Source organism: Balaenoptera ricei, chromosome X (genome assembly GCF_028023285.1).
Source record: "Balaenoptera ricei isolate mBalRic1 chromosome X, mBalRic1.hap2, whole genome shotgun sequence".
Lineage (NCBI taxonomy): Eukaryota > Metazoa > Chordata > Mammalia > Artiodactyla > Balaenopteridae > Balaenoptera > Balaenoptera ricei.
In genome coordinates this window covers 134,327,600-134,352,703 of record NC_082660.1, presented here as the reverse complement: position 1 = coordinate 134,352,703, position 25,104 = coordinate 134,327,600, and the positions used below count along the sequence as shown (strand labels likewise).

Genomic DNA, 25,104 nt, shown 5'->3' with positions numbered 1-25,104 from the left:
ACGTGGGCTCCTCAGTTGCAGCAGGTGGGCTCCTTAGTTGTGGCATGTGAACTCTTCGTAGCAGCATGCACGTGGGATCTAGTTCTCTGACAAGGGATCGAACCTGGGCCCCTTGCATTGGGAGCGAGGAGTCTTATCCACTCCTCCACCAGGGAAGTCCCTGTTCCATCCATCTCTCCAAATGCACACCCAGAAATCTGAACGTGCATGGATTTTACTTCCCTCACCCCCTCCTCCCACCGGGGAAAGACCAGCTCTCAGGAGTCCCCGTGGGATGTAACTGAGCCACCCTCCTTGGTGGACCTGCCCTGAGACCCCACCCCTGTGACTTCCACCCCCTCCCAGTCCATCAGGAGGCACCAGATCCTGGCCTCGGGCTGTCCTTTAGGGGATCCCTGCCAGAGACAGGGGCTCAGAGAAGGAGAGTTTTTCTCCTGCTGGGGCGAACAGAAGTCAGCCTGAGGAAGCAGCATTCAAGGAGAAGTGGGTCCATCCAGTCTCTGGAATGATGGTGCTGAAACAAACAAACCAACCAAAAGAACCCCCATTTTCTGCCCTTGAGCAGATGGCATGTTCTAGTTGAGAAAGCAAACACGATATATGAGTTCATTCACTAAATCCTGGTAGGCGCCAGGATAAAAGCAATTACGAGGTGAAATGGGAGCACTGAGGAGGGAGTATTATCTGTGGGGTGTGTGTGTGTGTGTGTGTAGTGGTGCGATTGGTTGGAGAGTCTCACAGAGATTGTGTGGTGGCGGTGTTGGAGCTAATCTGTACTGATGAATTGGGATCCCAGGGAGAGAAGAGGAAGAAGGACATCTTGGCAGTCTTTCCCCATGTATAGACTGTCCTCTGCCCTAGCACTTGTCTTTCTCCAAAATCACGTGCAAACTCTGTGTGGCATAACAGGCTCTTTAAAATATGGTCCCATACTCTTCGTCTCCCTGAACTTCTCTTAGTATTTCCAGAACATGCGTTTTCACAGTTACTTTCCTTTGCATGTGCTACTCCCATCTCCTAGAATGCTCATCTCCCTGTTTTCAGCTTGGCAAGGTGTCCCTCGTCAATCTACCACCCAGAGCAGACGAGAACACCTTGGCAACAACCCACAGAGCTCTGTCTCCGGAGCTGCGGCTGTGTTCTCCTGGTGCAGACACGCACCAGGGAGCTCGGCAAGCGGGACCCCTCTGTGACTTCTGAGTGACCTGATGGGATATAGTCCTGCCGCCCAGGTCTTTTCCCTGGAGAGATAGCTCCTAAATGAGACAGGCTGGGACCTGGGACCTTTTGCTGCAGTGCTTGCACCTGGACAAACATCTCCTCCAGCAACAAAATGCAAAGAAACTTATAAGGGACTAAAAATAACTGTGTGCACGCCCAGTCAGGGCAAATTCTGGACAACAAGATAAAAAGAAACCAAAAAAGCCCGAGTGCCACTTCTGAAGAGCTGGGAGCAAAAGCAGGAGGTTGGGAGAAAAAGCAGGGTCCTGCGCATGCCCCCTGCACACAACACCACCAAAGGGGTGGGCAGACCACTTAAGCCACCCCTCCGGCCCGGCCCCTGGATACACTCCTACCCTCACCCTATAGAAGCAGCTCGCACCCCCCTGGGGGTCAAGCAAGCAAGGAAACATGTTGTTTGTTCTCGCTCCAGCCTCCTGCAGCCTGAATTTCTTGTCTGGCCTCTGATCAATTTCTGCTGATTAAGGAGGCCAAGAACCCTGGTTGGTAACATACACATCCACTCACTTCCACCTACAGATATGCTGAACCCCTTTCTTTTCAGCCTTCCGACGCCAACCGCTGTGGGGAAATGGAGAACTGAGGTAGAATGACATTTTCCTCTAGTCCCATCACAAGTAGGCAGATTATAATTTTCTGTTAAGATTACCCTAAGCCTAAGCCCTACACTTTGTTGATCTCTTGATCAAAATTGCCTTTGGATAATTAAGAGAAAATTTGGCCCTCGTTACAAAAAAATTTAAAAAGTCGATGCCTTTCAATCTGTAATCTTGCCCATGAAGGCTTTCCTGAGTGAGTGCAAACCTTTGGACTAAGGCCTGTTGCTCCATCCACTTCAGCTTTCATTTGAGGTGCCTCATTATGTCTTCCTCGGCAGCATTATGTCTCTGCTGAAGCAGAATTACAGCAAAGCAAGTTAATTATTACGGAGTTGATATGATGGGCCTAGAAGAAGAAGGCTAGAATGAAGCCTTTTGAAGGAATATTATTCCCCATTTTAATAGGTTTTACTGCTATTAAGGATTAGTACACAACGGTTCCTACAATTGGATGAATTACATAAATGCTAATGTCAACATCAGACATCATTTAGAAGAGATATGGAGAAGCATTTTCTGTTTTTAAATGTCAAAACCATTTCTCATCCATCAAGTAGTAATTTTTCAATTTTCTTTTCACAAATATAGTACACTGTCAGTGCTACTGAAGTCGTAATTGATTTCACAGCTATGAAACCATGGGAAGCCAAAGGACCTTCATTATAAGACAGAACTTGAAAATCTGAATAAGACACCACTTCCCCCAAGAACCACAAGATCAATATACGACTGCAGCAGACCGAGCTGAACCATGCATTTACTATACAATCTTGGCTTCGGATGAGTGCCAGACGGCAATGAAGTAGGTCTTAAGTGACCACCAAGGGCTCAAATGGCTTGCTTAGTAAAAAACATGGTGCTTTCAATTAAATGTCAAAGACAATTACATGGGAAACTTCAGAGAGCTTCAGAAGTAGGACAGAAAGACTACATTTCACTAACCCAACACTCCCATTACCAACCTTCCCATCTTTTGGCATTTTGACAGAAACTTAGTTGTTCCAGGAAAGCATGACATTCCACACTCATGGAAAGGCACAATAAAAGGGCTTTGGAGTAAATGTCACTTTCCGGATAATATGTGGGTGATTTAAGGTCATGGAAGTGTGAAATGGCAGGATTCTTCTGCTTTTGATCTCTCAGCCAACATCTAGAACTCTGTTGAAATTCTTGAAGCTGGCCATCATTCTTATGGTAAAAATGAAATAAAATATCCCAACAGTCATGTCCCTTTACTGCAGAATTGACAAATCCTTTCTTTGTCGTTTCCATTGGCTCTGTTTTTACCCCTTCCTCCAGTCTCACCAATCATCAATTATTGGTGAAATGCCTAGGAGCTATGACAAATTCAGGCTGCAGTCTTCAGGCATCATGTAAATGACTGGGGTCTCCTAGTGGTTTGGAGGACCCAGCTGTTTGCCCTCTGAATTCATTCTAGAAGTATTGGAGTAGAGCCAGCATAATCCGTGGTTATTGCTAGACCAGCTAAGGAGGTATTACTTATGTCCAGCCCAGAGGTTGATCCACTACCCTCAGAGAAACCAGGAAGTGGGTTCTTACCATGACCAGTCCAAGGCCAGTCAAGACAAACTTAAGAAGAAAGGCAAGCTTGTGTTTGGCGTTCCTCTGCCCATCCTTTAGGGACCCCCGTCTTTTCTGTATCCTAGGCCTAGATACCTGGGAAAGCACCTTAAATTATTAAGCCATAGTTCCCAAACTTCCTCAAGGGAATACAAGGTCAGTGAGATATTAATAGTCATTTGTTAACAACACACCCCCTGACAAGTATGTTTGGGAAAGTATAATGTGCTATATCCCTCCATGGGAGATGTGTGCAATGCCAATCAGCACTAAATGCTCTAAGAAGCCTTGCCATTACAAGTACCTATTTATTTTATTTAACTCAGCTTTTCCTACATTTATTTGACTGTGGAGCACTTCCTTTCATGTCATAGCTGATAATGTATTGTGAAATTACCATTCCCTGGAGTTCAGCTATCGATTAAGAGGAACTTGGGACATGGAAGCGTTTTGATGCCACTTGGAAATTTTGGGGGAGTTGGCCCCTTCAAGCAGATTTGTGATTTCATGCAACTCATCTGTGCAGAAATGTAACTTTCTTTATGTCTCTATAACAGATGTCAACCTGCTTGTGAGCCCCCATTTCCACTGATGGAGGAAATGACTAAACCTTGCCCCTTTAAGATGACTCAGCATCTTCTGGTTGGACATCTCTTGTGGGTAATTAATGACTCATTTGCTTTTGCATTTCAACTCAGTCCATTCAAAGTTCAATACCAGGGCTTTTCTCCACTCTCAAGAATTTTCTCCTGCACCCTCCTCGTCCTCCTCTTCCTCCCTCCTTCTCCGCTTCCCCTCTTCTCTTCCATTTCTCTTGCTCATCTCCCACCTCCTCTTGAGGACTGTGCCGTTTTGCAGGAAGCGACCACCTTGTACAGGTAAGTGCTTTACCATATTGTGTGCCAGAGCAGAGTGTGTCATTGTGAGACCACCATACCCTTCAGAAGCATGTGGAGAAATCATGTTAATTAAAATTTATTTTCCTCCTGGAAAAAGAATAACTTCGAGCTAAAATATCAGACAGTGGTTGGCTGGACACTCTCATTAATCCAGGTAGCTGTAAGAAGTAAATAAAAATCTTTTTTTGTGTGCTTTTTAAAAAATGTGCTTTAATATGGGAAATCGAGCAAAACCGAGCACACTGAATATTTCATGGATATCAGCCATAATGCCATGCCTTTGCAGGGCAGTTAAGAAAAACACTTTTTTTTTTTTTAATTAGGAGAGTGACAGAGGGGGCACCAGTGCCATGACAAACCTGCGTGGGAAGCAGAAACCCAAGGCATAGAGCAAACAGAAGACACAGGCACTGAATTTTCCTTATTTATGTTGCCTGTATTCATTGTGCACCCGCGCATTTTATCAGGAGCTCTGCCTGCCACCTGCCGTGGAAAGTGCACCTTCCATTAACTGGAATAAGGAAAATACCAATGTTGCAGGATAGGAGAAAAGAACCACTTGGTAACTTTGTAGTAAATGGATGAGGACTTTCTGTGATGAGGAAGCTGACCAAAAGGGAAACGATAATCAGTGGAAAGCTATGTTTTGAATAAAACCCAAAGTAGGAAGTGCTCTAGGAGAATAGATTTTTCTTGTATACGTATGTAGCCTTCTGTAACATAAACTGAATTTTAAATTCAAAGAAAAAATGGAGAGAAACATAATTTTTAATTATTTTTCATTTTCTTATAGGAAGCTTTGATCCAATTTATTTATCAAGCTGGTGAAAAGCCCCGGACATCTAAGATGACAGCAGATTGAACAGTAAGGAAGGTAGCTGTATTTTTGCTATAAAGACAAGTTAAATTAACCCACAGGAATCTGTTATTTATGTGATGCGTGTCTGACTTCATTATTCTCTAAAATGCCTGCTCTGTGATCATATCTATTTTATGTTCCATGTGGTTGTTCAAAAAGTAAGTTAACAAACGTGACGTTTTAAAAAATTATTTAAGGAAACTGATGTTTTTTACAATCTAACTACCACAGCAGGTATGGAACCCATGTCTCAATGCTACCTTTTCCTATGATCACGTGAGAGAGCCAAACCTCCGTCCTCAAGTGGGGAGGAAGCTGCCGGCACAACTAGAGGCTCTGCTTTTTTTTCTGAAAAATATTCCCTCTTTTAACAGATACATTTTATCAACTAAAAGCTAAGAGAACATAACAAAAGGGAAGAAAACAACTTATATCTACAAAGTTCCACAGGTTGTGTGGATTTCTGGAGCAGGAGTGCTTTTGCCTTCACACACCTGTGTGGTTATTGGGGGGTGGGGAGAGGTGTGTGTCAAGTGTTTAAAGAAGCAGCACGTGAACTGAGGGTGTAGAGAAAGTGAGCATCGCAGGTCCCACTCCCCCCGCCCCAGGTGGGTGTCTCACCTGCTTAACCAATATTGGGCAAGTATCCCAACCACTGGGATCTTCACTCTTCATCAGAAAAGCAAAGACTCAAAACTGACCTTCAGAACAACGTTCCTCCCTAGAACAATGTTTAAATGTTCCTCTAAAAGCTCTGAAGCCTGAGCTGGGTCTGGTCATCAGCGTGGGTAATGTTGACTACCCAGACTTCAGGTTCAGAGTGTGCTGGATGGTTGCGATCCTATGACTGGCCGGCTCTGTGAACCTGGGCAAGTGATGTCACCTCAGTTTTGCTATTTACAAAATGAGGACGATAAGAGTAACTGTTCCTTGCTTTGAGGCCATATTTAGGTAAGAAAGGCAAAGTCTTTGGCACTTAGGAATATCTCAATATGTTATCGAGTAGATGGTGGTAGAGAGTAGCAGGGGAACCCCCAAATCTTATATGTGAATCCTTAATAAACTCCAGAGTCCAAGGCTGCTTTGGGATTGTTTAGAACCAATAGAAATGCGAGTACCTCTGAAGACAGGCCAGGGTGCCCCTTCCTGAGTGAGTGGGCAGCCCAGGTCTACACATCCAAGAGGATAAGAAACCTGAGTGACCGGGTGGCCTTGCTTCTACTGTTTCTAAGCACCTAGATTAATTTTGGACCTGGAGTCCACGCATGGGTTTGGACAGGAAGCTGAACACTTCTTGAGTTTGAGTGTAAAATCTATGTGTTGAGGACTTCCGTGGTGGCGCAGTGGTTAAGAATCCGCCTGCCAATGCAGAGGACATGGGTTCGATCCCTGGCCTAGGAAGATCCCACATGCCGCGGAGCAACTAAGCCCGTGTGCCACAACTACTGAGCCTGCGCTCTAGAGCCCGCGAGCCACAACTACTGAAGCCCGCATGCCACAACTACTGAAGCCCGCGCGCCTGGAGCCCGTGCTTCACAACAAGAGAAGCCACTGCAATGAGAAGCCCGTGCACCGCAATGAAGAGTAGCCCCTGCTCGATGCAACTAGAGAAAGCCTGCGTGCAGCAACAAAGACCCAATGCAGCCAAAAATAAATAAATTAATTTAAAAAAAAAAGTAAGAGGCGACCCATGCCAAAAAAAAAAAAAAAAAATCTATGTGTTGACCTTTCTCCAGAGAAGGCCTTTGGATTTCATCATATTTTCAAACCTGGGTCCTTTCAGAACCCACAGAAGTTGGGAAGAGCTGCTCTAGGCGCTTGAAGAATCCTTTGTTTCCTCCCTAGAGACTTTATCTGGAGATTCTGATACCTTCATTATTCTCTATCTCCAGCCACAGTGGTGTCTGTTCAAGCCTAGACCTATTCCCCTCCTCTCCCCCCACCCCGTACTGTTTGTTCTCTTGACATCAACCTCGCCCCCATCTCTAACCTGCCTCCTCACAAACCTGTCTCCAAACTGCAGCATTTTATCCAACCACACTTATTCTGCTCCTGAAGTTCTGGCCACCTGCTCTCTGCTGCCCCCTCTTGTTCAAACTGACGGGGACCTAGGAGGACTCCTTTCGTGGGTCATTGCTTGGGCAATCTCCGCTGGGAAAATAGTTGGTCCTGCCTGTGGTTCAAGGAGGCATTGTGGTGTTGGCTCGCCCCTGTGGGCATGTAATTACACGGCCTTACTTCCAGAACTCCAGAAAAGGCCTTTGAAATGGAGAATATTCTCCCACGGCTTGATGCCCGAGATTTTGTACTCAGAGAACAATCCATTTTTTTTTAAACATCTTTATTGGAGTATAATCGCTTTACAATGGTGTGTTAGTTTCCGCTTTATAACAGAGTGAATCAGCTGTATGTATAAATATATCCCCATATCTCCTCCCTCTTGCGTCTCCCTCCCGAGAACAATCCAGTTTAACTGAAGATTCTGATCCGCGTGCAAATGTATGTGGAACAAGGAGGGTTCTCATTCGCCCACACTGTAGTGTGAATGAAGGGTCTGAAGGTGGGTTTGGGGAGGGCAAGAGAAGGGAAAAGGAGGGTGCTGAGCCCACAGGTAGGGGCAGTAGGGAAGTAGGTGGATCCCCAGGGGTGTAGGGGTGAGGAGTCGGGGGAGGCAACTGAACAGAAACTTCTGCCCTTCCACTTTTTCACAGGGTCCATTTGGACCTGTGTTATCTTTGTAAGCATGTTTTCATCATGAGTGCTTCCTGCTTTGTCCCTTCATTTTATCCCTGGCAACGAAGGGCAGCGGGGAGAACAAGGGGCCTCTGATGAACATGCAGCTCTAGCTGCTTTGCTGAGAACAGAGGGGAGGGAGGGATGAACTCATGCCGAGTGAGCACCTGCTATCTGCCAGTTAGCACGGATATCCGCATCACATCAGCATTAGCTGTTGGAGAGGGTTGAAGTAAGTCACTGAGCAGAGCCACGGCATGCTGGGAGAGAAGGGAACTAAGTCAGAAGAAGTGAGTTAGAACCAGCCAGAAGGCATAAAGCAGACTCACTTTGCCATCCTGCCCTCTTCATTCATGTCTCCCTTTCGACAGAAGAGGAAGCTGAGAATCAGGGTAAAGGACACCCACAGCTCGTTTACGGTAGAGCTGAGTTTGGGTTCTCTTCTGTCCAAGAGAAGTCTCACACCCTTCTTGTGTCAACATGGCATGCAAAAGAGACAAAGGGGACGTCTGACTTTGCTTGGGTATATCTGCAAGTGGGTGTCAGGTGTTAAGCTACAGGTACATATATTTCCAGAAGAACTCAAATAAGAAGTTTGGGATACACACAATGGGATAGAGTGTTCCATTCTTCCTTGGCAGCTGCCAATATAGGAAAAAAAAAAAAGAAAAAGAAAAAAATAAGGAAAGAAAAAAAAAGAGAAACCAAGGTAGCTGAAGGGCATACTTTCTGGAGAGCTCCAAAGATAAAAATGATATTCTAGCTCGGAATTTATCTTAATGAGGAAGACTCAATCAATGGAAAATGACAGGTGGGATAATTTAAAGTTCAAGTTTCCTTCTTCTGTTTCTTTGTATAAAAGAGAACCAACTTTTTGATCATTGTTTGCTCAGCTGTAATATTCTGCTGCATAAAGAAGATTGTACACCGAATACCACATTAATATGTTATTGGCATCTTTCTTTTTTCATATCTTACATGTTGATTGTAAAACCGTCCAGAGAGACTGATAGCTGTAATATATTGCAGTTTCTCAACTTCAAATTAATTTCATAACAGTGCGGTAGAGCTAGATATTCTCTGCTCTAAGAAGTAACTCAAAATTGGTAATATTATTTTTCTTTGCTCTTTTGCAACCCTAGGTCTGGTTATTTTCTTGACTGGATAAACTATCTAGACTTTACTTCCTTATGATCCATTACCTGCTTCAGTGGTTACCACCTCCTTTGAAATGTCCAATCCTCCAGCAGGTAAGTGCCCCCAGGGTGAGCTGCACAAAGCATAGTGTGAGCAGGGGAACTGTGTGTGAGCTCTGAAATCCATGTCTCCAAAATTCCGTTTCACATCCAGAGTTCCGGCTTGAGTCACTGGGCCCGTGTAGACACAGCCTAAAAGCCAATGACCGCATGAAGGAACAAGTCAATGTCCAATGACTATAAGAGCATGAGTCCTTCTGTCCCCCGGCCCAAGCTCCTCTATCTGAGGAGAGAAGGTAAGAGCACTCTGTCCCTTCTTCTCTGTCACTTGGGGGAAGGGGTTGTGAGCAAAAGGGCCTGGCACCTTCTTCTGTCACCTTTGAGTCTCAGGATCCCTCTGGCTGCCATAATCAAAGGATCAAAAATGGGTTCCATTCTTCCATTTCCTTCCTGTAGAGCTGTGCTGTCCAATATGGTAGCCACTAGCCACTTGTGGTCATTTAACTTACTTAAAATTAAAGTGAATGAAAATGGCTTCTTATTAAGTTGGGTTATGATTTAATTCGTCAGTCACACTAGCCACATTTCAAGTGCTTGGAAGCCACAGGTAGCTAGTGGCTATGGTTTGGGGAGTGCAGATGAAGAATATCCCCATCGTTGCAGAAAGTTCTTTTTGACAGCTCTGCTCTGGACCCTAACTGATTCCAATCTTGAAGGAAGGATAGCATATTGATTAGTTGCAGTGAGAAGGGAAGACATTTCAGGACAGAATTTGCAGGGACAAATGTTTATTGTTTTGGTATGGTAGAATGCTCTAGGAAGAGAGCATCTTTAAATCTCTGGTTTTCTGCAGTAGTCTCAGTTTTTTTTAATTAATTAATTAATTAATTAATTAATTTATGGCTGTGTTGGGTCTTCGTTTCCGTGCGAGGGCTTTCTCCAGTTGCGGCAAGCGGGGGCCACTCTTCATCGCGGTGCGCGGGCCTCTCACTATCGCGGCCTCTCCTGTTGCGGAGCACAGGCTCCAGACACGCAGGCTCAGTAGTTGTGGCTCACGGGCCTAGTTGCTCCGCGGCATGTGGGATCCTCCCAGACCAGGGCTCGAACCCGTGTCCCCTGCATTGGCAGGCGGACTCTCAACCACTGCGCCACCAGGGAAGCCCCAGTAGTCTCAGTTGTATAAGCATATCCAGGAAGAATTTAGGGTATTCTAAAAAAAATTCTCTGCAACCTGTGTAAAGTAAAATAAAAAATGAGGTAGAATAAGAAGGACAAAGTAGATTTAATGGCTACAAATGCATAACTAAATCTTTTCCCACATTTCAATTCAGAAAATACTTTTTTTTAGGCAGTGACCTAATTGTTTGGTTTAGAAAATATGATGACAATTACTGTAAAAATAACTTATTATAATTATTGATAATAATAACCTCAAGTTCATGTCTTGAGTTAATATTTACTGGTTCATTTAACCAATATTTTTAAGCACCTGCTGTGTGTCAGGCAGTCTTCTAGGCCTCTGGGATCTATCAGTAACCTACCAGAGATCTCCGCCATGCAGAAGCTCATATCCTTATGGGTGGAAATAGAAAGCAAACAATAAACATCCTAAATTAGTAAATATATGGAATATTTGGGAGTAATAAATTCCGTGAAAAAAAATAGAGCACAGTAAGGGACATGCACAGTCCTTGGTGGTGATGTTAGTGGTTTGGGCAGGCAGGGGTGTTAGGCTTGTTCTCCTGGATCCTTACACAGGGTAAAATCCTTATTTTATAGGCGTACAAAATAAAGCTCAGATTGGCCACAATTCATTTATACACACACGCTTCTAGCATAACATGCGTTGGTAAGGATGTGGCAAGCAAGATGCTCTTGTACACTATTCAGGGCGGTGCCTTACTGGAGGGCAGTATGGCAGCATCTATCGCCCTCGGTCATAGCAATTCCACTTCCAGATTTCTGTATAGGTCAGGAGAGACTGGGTTATTTTGTGGTAACAAAGAACTCCAAAACTTTAGTGTCTTATAACAAAAAGTGTTTATTTCTGTACGTACACATGTTCACCAAAAGACCTGATCCTCACAATATGGGTGAATCTCACAAACATAATGTTGAGTGGAAGAAGTCAGACATCGAAGAGGACATACTGCATGTGGCAGAATTCTTCAATGACCCTCCAGGATGCCTGGAGCCGGGTAGACACATATCTGCCCCTAGTTATTCAGTCAAACACTAATCTAGGTACTGCTGTAAAGGAATTTTGCGGATTTACAGTCCCAAAGCAGTGAACCTTAAGATAGGGAGATTATCCAGGGGAGGCCTGACCTGGTCAAATGAGTTCTTTCAAAGCAGAGCATGTTCTTTGGCTGCTGGCAGAAGAGGAAGTCAGAGTTAAAGCATGAGGCAGGTTGACATTAGAGAAATTCTCTGTTGCTGGCCTGAATGTGGAGGAGGCCTTGTGACAAGGAACATGAGTGGCCTCTAGTTGCTGAGAATGACCCCTGGTTGAGAGCCAGCAAGAAAACGGGGACCTTAGTCCTACAACCACAAGGAAATGAATTCTATCAACAACCAGTGAACTCTGAAGAGGAACCCAGCCTTAGAGGAGACCCTAGTCCTGGTGGACACCTTGATTTCAGCCCTGGGAGGCCCTGAGCAGAGAATTCAGCCACACTGTGCCTGGATGTTTGACCTACAGAAACTGTGAGATGATAGTTTTGTGTTGTTTTAAGCTGTGGCGTTTGTGGTAATTTGTTACAGTGGCCACGTAAGACTAATACACTGTATGATTCAATTTGTATAAAGTACAAAAGCAGGCAAAACTAATTTACGCTGATATAAGTCACAATAGTGGCCACAGTTGGGAGTTTATTGACTAGAAAGGGTCTCAAAAGAGGCTTTGGGGGTAATGGTAATTTTTTCTTTGGCCGTACCGCATGGCTTGTGGGATCTTAGTTCCCCGACCAGGGCCTGAACCCGTGCCCTCAGCAGTGAAAGTGCAGAGTCCTAACCACTGGACTCCCAGGAAATTCCTGATGGTACTGTTTTTTGATATGAGTGCTGATTACATGTGTGTTCAGTTTGTGAAAATTCCAGCTGTACACTTAGCCTATGTTCGCTTTTCCATATGCATATTATACTTCAATAAAATATTGAAACATACATGCAAAACATACATTTTGGTTTTTTACCAAAAACCCACATAAAACAACACTGGTTTTTTTTTATATGTCAATTCTTATATGCACTTGCTTACCAAGAAAGCCCCCCAACCTACAAAACGAACTGAAACCAGTGATTACCCTGAGGAAAGGGAGTGGGATTAGATGTGGGTCAAGAGAATTTTTGTGTTTTCTATGATATTTGAACTTGCATAGGGTTTGCAGTCATGAATGACTTGGGTCACTAAAGACATGAAGGTAGAAGAAAGAGTAAAGCACATGTATCGATCCAGTGTCGTATTTGAGCAGAGTAATTCTTGTCCACAGTGGAGGCACACAGTCACCCAGGACTGGAGGACACTAAGGCAGACCCAGCCATCTCTCCTGCCCTGTTCCATAACAGTAGCTGCCACTTGTTGGATACCTATTCTCTGCCAGGTCCTCTAAGAGGTGCTTTATGTACATTATCTCTCTAGTTTCTCCTGCATACCTGACAAGACAGCTGATTACGATTATCCCCATTGTACAGAGGAGGAAACTGAGGCCCTGGAAGGCTAAGTGTTTGCCTGAGGCCAGACAGCTAGTAAGGAGCCAGATGGAGATCCAAATCCTGGCCTGACTCCAGAAAGTGTGTTCTTTCCTCTATAGTTGCCAGCTCCTCCCATGGTCTTATTGATTCTTAGGCTGGGATACATCACTGTACTTATGATTCATTCATTCATTTTTTAAAAAAATAATTATTTATTTTTGGCTGTGTTGGGTCTTCGTTTCTGTGCGAGGGCTTTCTCTAGTTGTGGCGAGCGGGGGCCACTCTTCATCGCGGTGCGCGGGCCTCTCACAATCGCGGCCTCTCTTGTTGCGGAGCACAGGCTCCAGACGCGCAGGCTCAGTAGTTGTGGCTCACGGGCCCAGTTGCTCCGCGGCATGTGGGATCTTCCCAGACCCGGGCTCGAACCCGTGTCCCCTGCATTGGCGGTGGATTCTCAACCACTGCGCCACCAGGGAAGCCCTCATTCATTCATTTTAAACTCTGAGTCCCTAACTCCTCCGTGGAGGTAACACCTGAGGTGTTTCCCAGATTACTTTCTTCCCCCTTAACACGTTGAAGTGCACCTCCAGGCGTGGGTGAGATGTCTGGGGGAGTGGGGCTGATATAGAAGGAAAGACACAGTGTCTTAGACAGGATTGACTTGAACTTGATTTTGAATTCTTAAAATTCCCCAGGGTGACTGGATGCTTAGGGTGACTCAGTCTCCTCCTGGGGGCTCGGCTCAGCCTAGCTTCAAGCCACAGGCTCTGTGATGTGGATTCCAGCTTGCTCTCAATGTGATCCCCCTGTATAGACTATATTAATAAACTTGGTGCAAGCACTGTAGACATGGAAAGTGAAATCCTATCCCTGCCCAGGAGATTCCAATCCTCAAGGCATAAGGGCCAAGCCATCCGTCGAATTGCAAAAGACTTACAATGGAGGCAGCTGACTCGAGCCTGGACTTGACTCGGAATTCACTGAATACCGGAGAGGGAGCCTGTTCTGCAAAGGCACTCAGGTTGCGGAGATGAAAGAGCAGCCTGCAGCACTTGACCACAGCCTTTGCAGCGAACTTTTGAGAATGAAGGGCAGGAAAAGGATCTGCTCAGGGCACTCGGTTTCTTCCGCTTTTGGGGACTTCTTATGTTCTTTTGCACGAAGAACAGTCTGTAAATATTCCTAAGAGGGACTGCCTTATCATTTCAGATCAGTTTCAGGGGTCTTGGGGGGAGGCACAATTCAGCCTGAATATCCTACTCTCCGCTTTTAATCCAAGTATTAGGCCACAAACTCTAGTGTATAACAGAGCTCAGAGAAGGCTTAGAGAATATAGTAATGTCTTTATAGTGAATAGTTTATATCATACTAATTCTCCCTCATTTGGCGAAATCTGGCTGTATCAACTATCCAGGTTTTGATGAAATTAGTGTGGAATAAAAATTTTTCCAGTTGATATCCAGTTGATATGTTATGGAAGAGCATCTAATGCAGATGATAAATCACATCTAGCCATATTTCCAGACGCAGTCAACAAAGAAAATAGCCTCTCCCGCATTCTGGGTTTGCATCATCCCGGCAAATTATTGTTGTTCTCGTTGTTGTTAGTTTGCTAGCATCTCAGCTGGAGTAGGATTTGTCCTTGATAAGAGAGCCAGGAGCTGTTCATTTGACAATTCATTATCTGGCTGTCTTCCAGAAGACTCTGGAACACCAAATGTCAGTTTCTGCTTTGACTTGCTACCAAACCGCTGGCGAGATCTGGAACTATGGAAACATTTAGGGTGAAATGCTGAGTGTCTTTTAGTTTACTTGAACTGTGTCTGTCCTGCTCGCTCTTCTCCCTGGAAAAAGCAGCTTATTGACTTGGTCTCGAAAATAAACTATTTGTTCTAATGGAGCTGTGGATGTTGATACAAACTGTGGTGTGCTTGTGTGGCCACATACTGCCCACTTGATGAAAGACCTCACAATGTCACAGTCTTGGTGCCATAGATGGAGGGTGGCATTTGTAGCTGGGGAGAGCTAGGACACTTTAGAAATTTTTTTTTATTTTATTGAAGTATAGTTGATTTACAATGTTGTGTTAGTTTCTGGTGTACAACAAAGTGATTCGGTTATCTATCTATCTATCTATCTATCTATCTATCTATCTATCATCTATCTATCTATAATAGTTTGCGTTTGTTAATCCCAAATTCCCAATCCATCCCTCCCCCACCCCCTCTCCCCCCTTGGCAACCACGAGTCTGTTCTCTATGTCCGTGAGTCTGTTTCTGTTTCATAAATAAGTTCATTTGTGTCATATTTCAGATTCCACATGATATGTGATATCATATGATATTTGTCTTTCTCTTTCTGACTGACTTCACTTAGTATGATAATCTCTAGGTCCATCCATGTTGGTACAAATGGCATTATTTCATTCTTCTTTATGGCTGAGTAGTATTCCATTGTGTATATGGACCACATCTTCTGGAGCTAAGACACTTTTCATACAACCTCGTTGACAAGGAAGGGACCGGGTCACTGGGCACAAGGAAAGGTGATCAAAACAGTTTCTATCAGCAAAAGTTCCTCTTTCTGGGATGCAGACAAAAAGGAGGGGAGAGTGGATTGATCGGCTGTTCCAGGCCTTTCTCCCTGATGTTTGCTAGGGAACCTCTGACCATTCCGGCCCACTGTGGAGCGTCCTCAGAGCTTTCACTGCATTAGAGCCTGTGTCACGGATTAGTCAGTGGCTCACTATCCTCAGGTTCACACACGTTGGCTGTATTTCCTTACATCAGTGGTAAGCTCTCTGAGAACGTGGACCAGTCTCTGTTGAAGATACTGGGGTACCCAGTAGGATATAGTTAGTGCAAAGAAAACATTTTAAAACCATATATTGTCAAGTAAGGGGAAAACTAACATCTCTTGAGCACCTACTCTGTGCCAGATCCTTTGTGAGGTGCCTTGGCATTACCTCATGTTGGCATGTGTGCTTGGGTGGATTAAGGGGGTGGTCAGCAGTGGCAACTCCGTATCAGCTGTGTGCCCTTGACCAAGTTCCTTCGGCCCTAAGGCACACCATTTTCCTCACAGATGGAGTGAGGACAACGACGGCCGCCTCGCTGAGTTGGTATGAAGGTCCAGTCAGTGTCTGTGAAAGTATTTGGTCAACTGAGAAGCCTTAGACCAAATATTATTGCTATTGGGAGCTATGGAGAAGTTTTAAAAATGAAGAAGCTGAAGTCCCAGCCTTCCAGAAGGTTATTGCATAGTGGAGTGGGCAAAGTTGCTTATGACACTTCCAAAAAATAACACTATCAGATAATGTGGGTGACGTCCCAAGGTTGTGTGCACGTTGAGTTACCCAGTTCGCAGTGTCTCCATCTCTGCTTCCCTCTTTACTAAAATTCAGACTCTGGGCCCCTACCCTCCATCTCCTTCAGTGCTCTCAGAGCATGTGCGTGGACAAACGTGTGTGCGTGCGCACGTGCACACACACACACACACACACACACACACACACCATGATCTCTCTCCGCCCAGCTCTCCTGCCTAGGATGAGGACTATCTAAGTCTCTTGATATTCCATTTGGGGACATGAGAGCTCACACTCTCCAGCTCATGCCCAGACATCTCGGAGCTGGATGAGGATCGCTGGGGCATCGGAGTCACTGTGGAGTTTGACAGATTTGGGTTCAAGTCCCAGCTCTACTACTTCCTAGCTGGGTAGCTGTAACTCTGTAAAACCCAGTTTACTCATCTGTAAGCTAAGTACAACAGAAGTAACCACCTCATTGGGCTGCTGAGCACGTTAATTGAGAGAGGGCACGTAAAGTGTTTAGCCAAGTGCTTGATACATAATAGGTGTTGAGTCCGGGAGCTCTCACTGGCACAGTTTGAGAAACATTCTGGAGTCAGCCTGCAGGAGACATGACCATGGCCATGACATGACCATTGTGCAGAGCACTGGGGCATCCTTGACAAAATGTTGCTCTCCCCTCAACCGCCCCCCATTACAATTCTCACCCTTCATTCATTCCTATCAACTCTTCTCACTGGGGACTTGAATATTGTCTTCTGCATCAGCTAAATCTTTCACAAGATGGTACCCACTGAGGCAACTTTCTTCACTGGAGATGAACGTTCAACGTGTCTTTTACCAAGTTCATTTTCCCCTGCTGCTCTAACGTTGTAGCTTTCTGCATTCTCATGCCTTTTGGCGAAATGTGGATTTTGAAAATATGTACATGAAAAAGTAAGTCCTTTTCCAGGTTTTGCTCTCAAGCCCAGTTAAGTCTAGTCGGGCTCGCTCTGATTAAAAGTTAATTTTCATTTAGTCTGTGACATGTATGATTTCTCTAAGCTAATTTTCTCTTTTCCTGGGTTGTTCTTCTAAAATATTCCCCTTCAAGCCCATTTGAGTGACAAAGAAATCCTTTTCCTGGGAGCCACTTTGGCCTCAAGGCTAGCTTCCTCCAAATCCTTTGTGTTGCTCTGAGATATAATTTTCAGCTTTTGTATTTTATTATCCAAAACTGGAACTCCCACGGAGACCAGTCAGGAGGTCAGCAATGGGTGTGCTCCTCTCTTGCAAAGACCCCAGAGTAGGCAAACAAGTGGGAGGCTGTGGACCAGACAAGGCCATTCTTGGTTTAGTTATTATCGTTATTAAAACCACCTAGGGCTTTTGTGTCAGCTGGAGGTCACTTCTCAACACTTTTCCCCAGTCCTTCAGTTTTTTTTTTTTTAATATAAATTTACTTATTTTATTTATTTATTTATGGCTGCATTGGGTCTTTGTTGCTGCGCGTGGGCTTTCTCTAGTTGCAGTGTGCGGGCTTCTCATTGCAGTGGCTTCTCTTGTTGCGGAGCATGGGCTCTAGGCGTGCGGGCTTCAGTAGTTGCGGCATGGGGGCTCAGTAGTTGTGGCTCGCGGGCTCTGGAGTGCAGGCTCAGTAGTTGTGGTGCACGGGCTTAGTTGCTCCGTGGCACGTGGGATCTTCCCGGACCAGGGCTCGAACCCGTGTCCCCTGCATTGGCAGGAGGATTCTTAACCACTGCGCCACCAGGGAAGTCCCAGTCCTTCAGTTCTTTTTTTTAAGTTTTCAAATGTACTTTATTTCTACAATCACGCCATATGTTAATGGGTACATAATGCTTTTTACTTGGCATCAATTATGAGTTGATTTTGAAACAATTCAGTATTAAACCAGCTGGGATGATTACTGTTCTCTCCATTCCTTTGGGGTGACTTTGCAAACAGGGGACAGGTTCCATTCTATTCCAATTTGTGTTGCTGTATATGCCCATACAGCAACACGGAAAGTGGCTCCACTGGCTAATACAGCATTACCATATTTGTCATGGAAATCAGGTGCCCGCTTCGGGTGGTTCTGCCTTGCCATTGTTTGCTGAATGCTTCGAACTCCGAGATGACTTAGTGCGTTTTTGGCCAAGGGAAGCATCGTGAAGCTAAAGACAGAACGGCAGCAACTCCAGTCCTTCAGTTTTGACTTCACCTTCCAAGTCGGTAGAAGCCCGGAAGGCTTATTTTCAAGTTTCTTTCTTACCCACTGCTCTAAGAAAGTTTGCTCCTTATGAAAGTCCTTCTTTTGCTTTTCAGCCTCAGCCACTAGCTGGAGGGCCATCTTCGGTAGTGCATTTTTGCCCACACAAAGTGGGGTCCCTCCTCAGCTCTTTTAGTAGCTGGCGTAGCTTAGATCACAGCAAGTGCCTGCTGGGACGGGCCTTCAGCGTCATCTAATGCAGGCCCTCGGTTTATCAAGGTCAGCAGCTAAATCCCAGAGACGTCAAGAGACTAGCCCAGGGTCACACAGTGAGCTGGCGGCAGAACTGAGACTCAAACATTGTTTTCTTGGGCTCCGGCTTGGTGCTCTTTTTACTTGGCCACGGTGAACGGGTGTTGGTGGCCCAGCTCTGGCTCATACAGATAGAACACAAAACTGACTGTGTTTTGCAGTCTGACCACTGTGGTTCTCTTAGCTGAACAAGTCGAAACTGCTCTGGCCAGATCGACCATTAACTTTTTTTTTTTTTTTTTTTTTTAACTTTTGGGTTTATTTATTTATTTATTTTTATTTTATTTATGGCTGTGTTGGGTCTTCGTCTCTGTGCGAGGGCCCTCTCCAGTTGCGGCAAGTGGGTGCCACTCTTCATCGCGGTGCGCGGGCCTCTCACTATCGCGGGCTCTCCCGTTGCAGAGCCCAGGCTCCAGACGCGCAGGCCCAGCAATTGTGGCCCACGGGCCCAGCCGCTCCGCGGCATGCGGGATCCTCCCAGACCAGGGCCCGAACCCGCGTCCCCTGCACTGGCAGGCAGACTCCCAACCACTGCGCCACCAGGGAAGCCCCAGACCATTAACTTTTGAAGTGAACGGAGTTGAAAATTAGTGTCAATAATTGACAGTGGGGCTGGCCCTGTAAGTTCTGCACATACTTATAACTCGTGACTCTACTCCACCTCGGCTCCCCAAGCATCTCCTCCACTGGCCTGTTATGCATGTTTCATCGTGTCTTATGGTGGGGATCATTCATTGGGGTAAAGCACTGCCCTCTTTTTAAAAAAAAATTTATTATTTATTTTAACATCTTTATTGGAGTATAATAGCTTTACAATGGTGTATTAGTTTCTGCTTTATAACAAAGTGAATCAGCTATACATATACATATATCCCCATATCTCCTCCCTCTTGCGTCGTCTCCCTGCCACCCTCCCTATCCCACCCCCCTCTAGGTGGTCACAAAGCACCGAGCTGATCTCCCTGTGCTATGCGGCTGCTTCCCACTAGCTATCTATTTGACATTTGGTAGAAGCACTGCCCTCTTCCTCCTTTTTTGTAGATGTCTCCTGCCAGGGGTCACGTGGACATGTCCCACTCCTCTGCGCGATTAAACGGATCAGAGGCTTTCCTCCTCCAGGGGACACCAGCCAGGAGAGCACTGGAGAGGTGTGGAGGGAGGGTGAGAAAAGACAGCAGGTAAAGAAGACGGGTGGGGACAAAGCCAGCCACCTGTCATTAAATGTGTGTATGTTACTGTTGTGGGAAATGCAGCCGAGAGCTCAAACCAAAGATAGAGTCAAAAGGGAAGAAGAAGGAACATTTACTCAAGTCTACTCCTTCTAGGAACTAGACTGAGTGCTCCCCAGAGATTATTTTTGTTAACTCATACAACAACCCAGGGAGGTTGTTATAGCCCCATTTTCATGGATAAGAAAACTGAGGCTCTGAGCGAGCTCAGAGAACCCTGATGAAACCCCAGGGTGATGAGCTCTCCAAGCCTGTGCTCTCTCCTTTTTAAAGTAAGTTCATTTCAGATTGGCTTCCTCTTTACTATACGCCTAAGCCAGCTTTTGGAAGGTACCTGGGCAGGCTATTTTCTAAGATCGGAGACTGAGGCTCAAAGAAGTGATGTGACTGTCACAGGAGCAGAGTCTGACCTGCTGCCTATGGTGGTTGCCAGGCCTTGGGACACCATGGCTTTCAAGGCCCTGCCTGAACTGACTCTTCCATTGGCTGTCAGTGACAAGTGGTGGTGTCACCGTCAGGGAAATAGTGGGGAGCCCCCATCGGGAGAAGGGCAGCCACGGGTCTGCATGTTCAGAGTCGACCATGAACCCCGGTCCAGTGCTTCTTTCTCTTGCCTTTGCAGCACACGTTCATTCAGCACACACTTCACCCCGGCATATCCTCCTCTTTTAATTCCTTCAGCCCCATGGCTTTTTTTTTTTTAAAGCTAAACAAATAAAAGTCAATGCTTCGTGGGGGAAAAGTAGACAACGGTTGAGAGTGCCGTCTATAACACACTCAACCTGTTTAGAATATTAAAGCTGGAATTTCAGAGCAGCGCTTTCCGTGAAGCACTGCTGCTCATTCAGTTTGGAGAGATGCATAAAACCAGCAACGAAGTGACTCAATACTTTGCATGCCTTCAATCTTTGTGACAAAAATCACCTATAATTGAGAGTATGAGCGTTTTTTTTGTTTTAAATTAGCGACAGCTGGAAAGACAGCCTTGCGGCGGATGCTCAGGATAAGGGGAAAGCATGTGGTTTTTAGTGTTTTATGCTCTGTAGAAAGAATGGCAGCACTTTCTTTGACATTGAGTTTTCACTGTTTCTGTTTCAGTTTGAATAGGGGACCCTGCTGTTACCCCTGCCACACAGGCTCAGAACAAGTCCAGCTGCTGATGGCCTGGTGCCCCCCCCCCACCCCCGCCATGTGAGTGTCACAGAAAGCGGGGAGGGCCATGCTCTCCCCTGCAACAAGGCGCTGAGGGTTTGGCAGCACTTTGGCCCTGAGAAAGACAAGAAAAGCGTGTGACTTACCATGTGAGAGCAGGAAGGTGCCCTTCAAGGCACAACACCGACTTTGCCTTCTTACAAATAGGGAAGCTGAGCCCAAGAGCGAACAAGTATCTTCCTCGGGGTCAATACGGGGTCTCATTCACAGCAGTCAATGCAAGAACCCAGGTCGCTGGACTGCCAGACCAGCGCTTTCTCAGCCATCTCCTGCTCTCCTCTCAGGCTCCAGCAAAACCAAATGCATATTGGGGAGCGCACTGCTTAGTATGCAAGCCTGCCTGACCTTTATACTCCCAGAATCGGCAGCCTTTTGTGGAAACCGTGGAAGGACAAGGTTCTGGAAAAATAATGCAAAGCACACCACACTGTGGAGACCACCAGAAGCCCTGATCAGACTGCAGAGTCCTTTTCACCTTCCAAGTCCTGAATCCCAAGTATATACACACACGCAGCAACTCAGGCTGCCCTAGGAAAGAAGGAGGTGCAAAACCACAGACCTGACAATTCAGCCAGTTTGCTTCCTCTTCTGCCCCCCTCCCCAATCTCCAAAATAGGGCTGATTTCTAGAGTATCAGGATCTTTGTTATTCGGTTCCTGAGAGGAACCGGTTCCTGGGAGGTGGGCCCAGCCCAGCGCTGCAAGAGGTCTTGGAACGTCCTGCCAAGGTCCAGGCCTGGCCTCAGGAGAACGCGGCGCTTTGGGACACACACAGGAAGAGTTCCCTCTTCTTAGCAGGGAGCCCCCTCACCCCAGGAAGGGTCCTCTGAGACTTGTGGGCTCCCCTACTGCCCCCCAAAGTTTCTTCCCACTTTTAGGAACTCTGATATATGAAATCCACCATGAGAGATTCACTTCTTTCTTTTTCTTATAGCACGAGGGTGGAGGAAAGGCTTGTAAATGCAAATATCCTCCGGTGAGCTGGTGTATGTATTCACACTAGATTGTTAGTGACATATCTGATCTCAGAAACCAGACTTTACAGCCCCTTCCTGTTCCTTCTTTGCACAGAGCAAAACCACCAACCTTACTGCCCCTTGCTCTGGGAGTCGGACTGTATGTGAATGTGTTCCTCTTCGTGACCTAAATGAGTAAGTCCTGATTGTTCTCTGTACTGGTTACCACTCTCCCACCCCCACCCAAGGCACTTTCCCATGTTCCAGTCCCACCCATCTCTCTTAGAGCAGAAACTCCGGAGTTAGTTGCTGGGGGCATGAACGTGTGACCCACTGTTCCAGCAGTGTTTCTCTGGGGATCCACTGAATGTCATCATGATGGTGTAATGGTTGGGGGTGGTGGCGGTGGTCCTCAGATGGCACCATGAGGAGAGCCACATACTGGAGAGAACAAAGAGGTTGAATGGGTGGCCGGGGAGAAGGGAGGGACGGCCGGCAGGCTGAGCTCCTGAGGGACCCTCGTGGCTCCCCTGTCACCTGCCCTCGCAGACACGTCCTACAAGCCTGGGGGCATCAGGGCAGCTCTCGGGGAAGCCAGGAGGTCTACCTTGTAAGTTGCGGCATCTGGCTCCTTAGTATAAGTTCATCAGAGCATTCCCCCCAGGATGCGCCACCGGACAGGTAAAATGCCTGAAATGCAGGATTCTCAAGAATCCCTCATGCCTGCAGCCAGACAAAGGGTCTCTCACTGTCCCCGGTAGGTTGGGGGCCACATGGAAGTTCAGCCAGGACTGGGGACATCTGGGGTGGGGGGGAGGTAAGGGCAGGGGGCACAGCTGTGAAATCGCCTGAGAAGAGCCCCTGCCTTCACTGGCCCGTGACTCGGTCAGCACCTCCGAGCTTAGAGCAGCAGGTAAACACTGCCTCATATTTGGACTTGCCCAAAGGCCATCCTCACAGTGACCCAGATGGTCAAAAAGGAGGAATTAGTCCTATTTTACAGAAGAGGAACCTGAGGCTCAGGAGGGGCAGGTCATTATCCCAGGGCTGCCCAGCAAGGAAATGACAGAAACTCAGGATCCCCAGACCAGCGCTTGCTGCTTCACTACGCAGAGAGAATAGAAGAGGGATGGAGCAGGGTTCAGTGAGGGGCCCAAATGTTCTGAGGGAGATCGTGGGAGAGCCTGTCTCTGGAGGGACTCATCTCACCGGCCCCCACCTCCCAGACAGCGCTGCTCTGAGACACTGCTGCCACCCCGTGCTCCTTCTGCAGCGGTGGGACTAGACAGCGGTGGGCACTCATTCACGGAAATACCAGTTCCCGGTATGCAGCAAGCTCCACCCGAACAATCGGATGGGGACGGTCTTGCGTTCTGAGTCCTGGGGACCTTGTCCTAAAGGGATATTCCTTCTTCTCTTGCTAATCCTTACATTGCTGGTCCTGCATCTGAAAAGAGCCTTTTGGACGCTTGGCTTGAGGATGGTCTGCACCTATTTATTAGAAAAGGTACTGTTAGGAAATGGATGGCTTCCTGGGTTCAAACGCTGAGGTTCTGCTGTGTGACCTTGGGCACGTCCCTTTCCCTCTCTGGGCCTCAGTTTCCTCATTTGTCACATCACCTTGGATTAGATGGCCCCCCTCTGATGTAGTATTTAGTCATGTACGTTCCTTTTAATACACCTTATATGAGTGAGGCCTTCCTGTAGGCACGGGGCTTGATGCTGAGGATTGAGCAAGAAGAGGGGAGTAAGGGCCAGTCCCTGCTCTAAAAAAGCTCAAATTCCCATTCTGAAACGTTTTTTGGTCATGCTTTTCCTTCATGCTGACTTACCTTTTCAGAAAATGCCCCCGTTTCCGTTGGAGAATGGAAATTGGCAAGGAGAGAGGGAAAAGGTCCAATTTGCGCCTTTGCTATTTTAGGGGAGGTTGAAATTACAGGCCAAAGTGTACTGATGTGCTCACTGGAGTGACCTCCGTCCCCCAAGACAGGAGAAAACCCAGGTCCTCTGCTTGTTAAGTGGTTTGAGCTCTTAGGCGTGAGGCATTATTACATAAATTCAAGCTCGCTCTAGATCCTAAGTACCCTGAGTTGCCTGAAGGGGGTAATGGCACTGCCTGCGTGTGCAGCCCGGGCGCTCGGGCCGCCGTTGCAACCGGAGCGAGAAGCGCCCGCCCGCACCACCTGTCCCCGCCGGCATTCCAGAGTAGAGGCCGAATTGGCAGCAAGCCGGCCCGGATCAGTCGCCGCCTCAATCCGCGCGGGCCCTCCTAGGGGTGTGTCTCGCGGATTCAACTCCCAGCCGCTCCTGGACGAGCCCCTAAAGGCTTCTTCCTCTCTGGCGGGAGCCGCGCGCGCCCCTCTCTTCGCGCTGCTGGCCCGAGGCCGCCGCAGGCGGATGCACGACCTCAGGAGACGCTGGGACCTGGGCTCCCTCTGCCGGGCCCTGCTCACCCGGGGCCTGGCCGCCCTGGGCCACTCGCTGAAGCACGTGCTCGGCGCGATCTTCTCCAAGATTTTCGGTCCCTTGGCCAGGTACGTTTTAGGCGAAAGCGGGACTCGCGCTCCCGGGCCAGGGCGCGCGAGAGCCGTGCGGGAAGGGAAGGCAGCCTCGAGGGGAGAAAAAGGCGCAAAGTTCCGGCTGGCCCGCGGCGGCCGGGCTCCGGGGCTCCGGAGGGGCGCGGCGCGCGTTTGGCTACGCTGCGGCTCCCTCCCCGCGCTTCCGCGGGCACCCGTAGCGCAGCGTCTCCGCTAGCAAGTCGGGCTGCCGGCGGACCCCCTTCCCCCAGGGTAACTCCGAACGCCTGGCTCCGAGCTCCCTTGAGGCGTCCCCCAAGGTGGGCAACCCGATGCGGGCAAGAGCAGGGCTTCGGGGCGCACGGGGAAGGAGCCCGAGAGTCGGGCAGGCGAGGAGGCGGCGGCGTGCGCGCCAAGGGGACTGGGGGGCAGAAGCGCCCGGGAGAGTCCGGCGGGCGAAGCAGGATGGGGATGGGAGTCACGGAGCCACCGAGAGTGGAACAAGACGCGCGGGGGCTCGGGCCCGTGGTATGAGTCGAGGAGTGGGGCAACCGGGTCAGGCGGGGTCCCACGGGTACGA

The 25,104-nt window shown here is 47.4% G+C and overlaps 2 protein-coding genes across 3 annotated transcripts in view; one reads left to right on the top strand and one right to left on the bottom strand.

The window, feature by feature from the left end:
• Positions 1-17,965: 17,965 nt before the first annotated feature.
• Positions 17,966-18,267, bottom strand: LOC132357628 (cytochrome c oxidase subunit 7B, mitochondrial-like). Its single transcript, XM_059911253.1, has one exon. The coding sequence runs from the start codon at positions 18,256-18,258 to the stop codon at positions 18,016-18,018; it is 243 nt and encodes an 80-aa protein (XP_059767236.1). The 5' UTR covers positions 18,259-18,267; the 3' UTR covers positions 17,966-18,015.
• Positions 18,268-24,114: 5,847 nt separating this feature from the next.
• Positions 24,115-25,104, top strand: part of LOC132357268 (heparan-sulfate 6-O-sulfotransferase 2-like) — a 131,269-nt gene continuing 130,279 nt past the window's right edge. The window contains exon 1 of one of the 2 annotated variants that reach the window (XM_059910582.1): positions 24,115-24,542. In XM_059910582.1, coding sequence (XP_059766565.1) covers positions 24,115-24,542 — 428 coding nt within the window. The remainder of the gene's footprint in view (positions 24,543-25,104) is intronic. The other variant, XM_059910583.1, reaches the window with a different exon arrangement.

Bases quoted from the DNA above. Each gene is read 5' to 3' on its own strand.
- LOC132357628 (XM_059911253.1), bottom strand. From the start codon at position 18,258: ATGCTTCCCTTGGCCAAAAACGCACTAAGTCATCTCGGAGTTCGAAGC.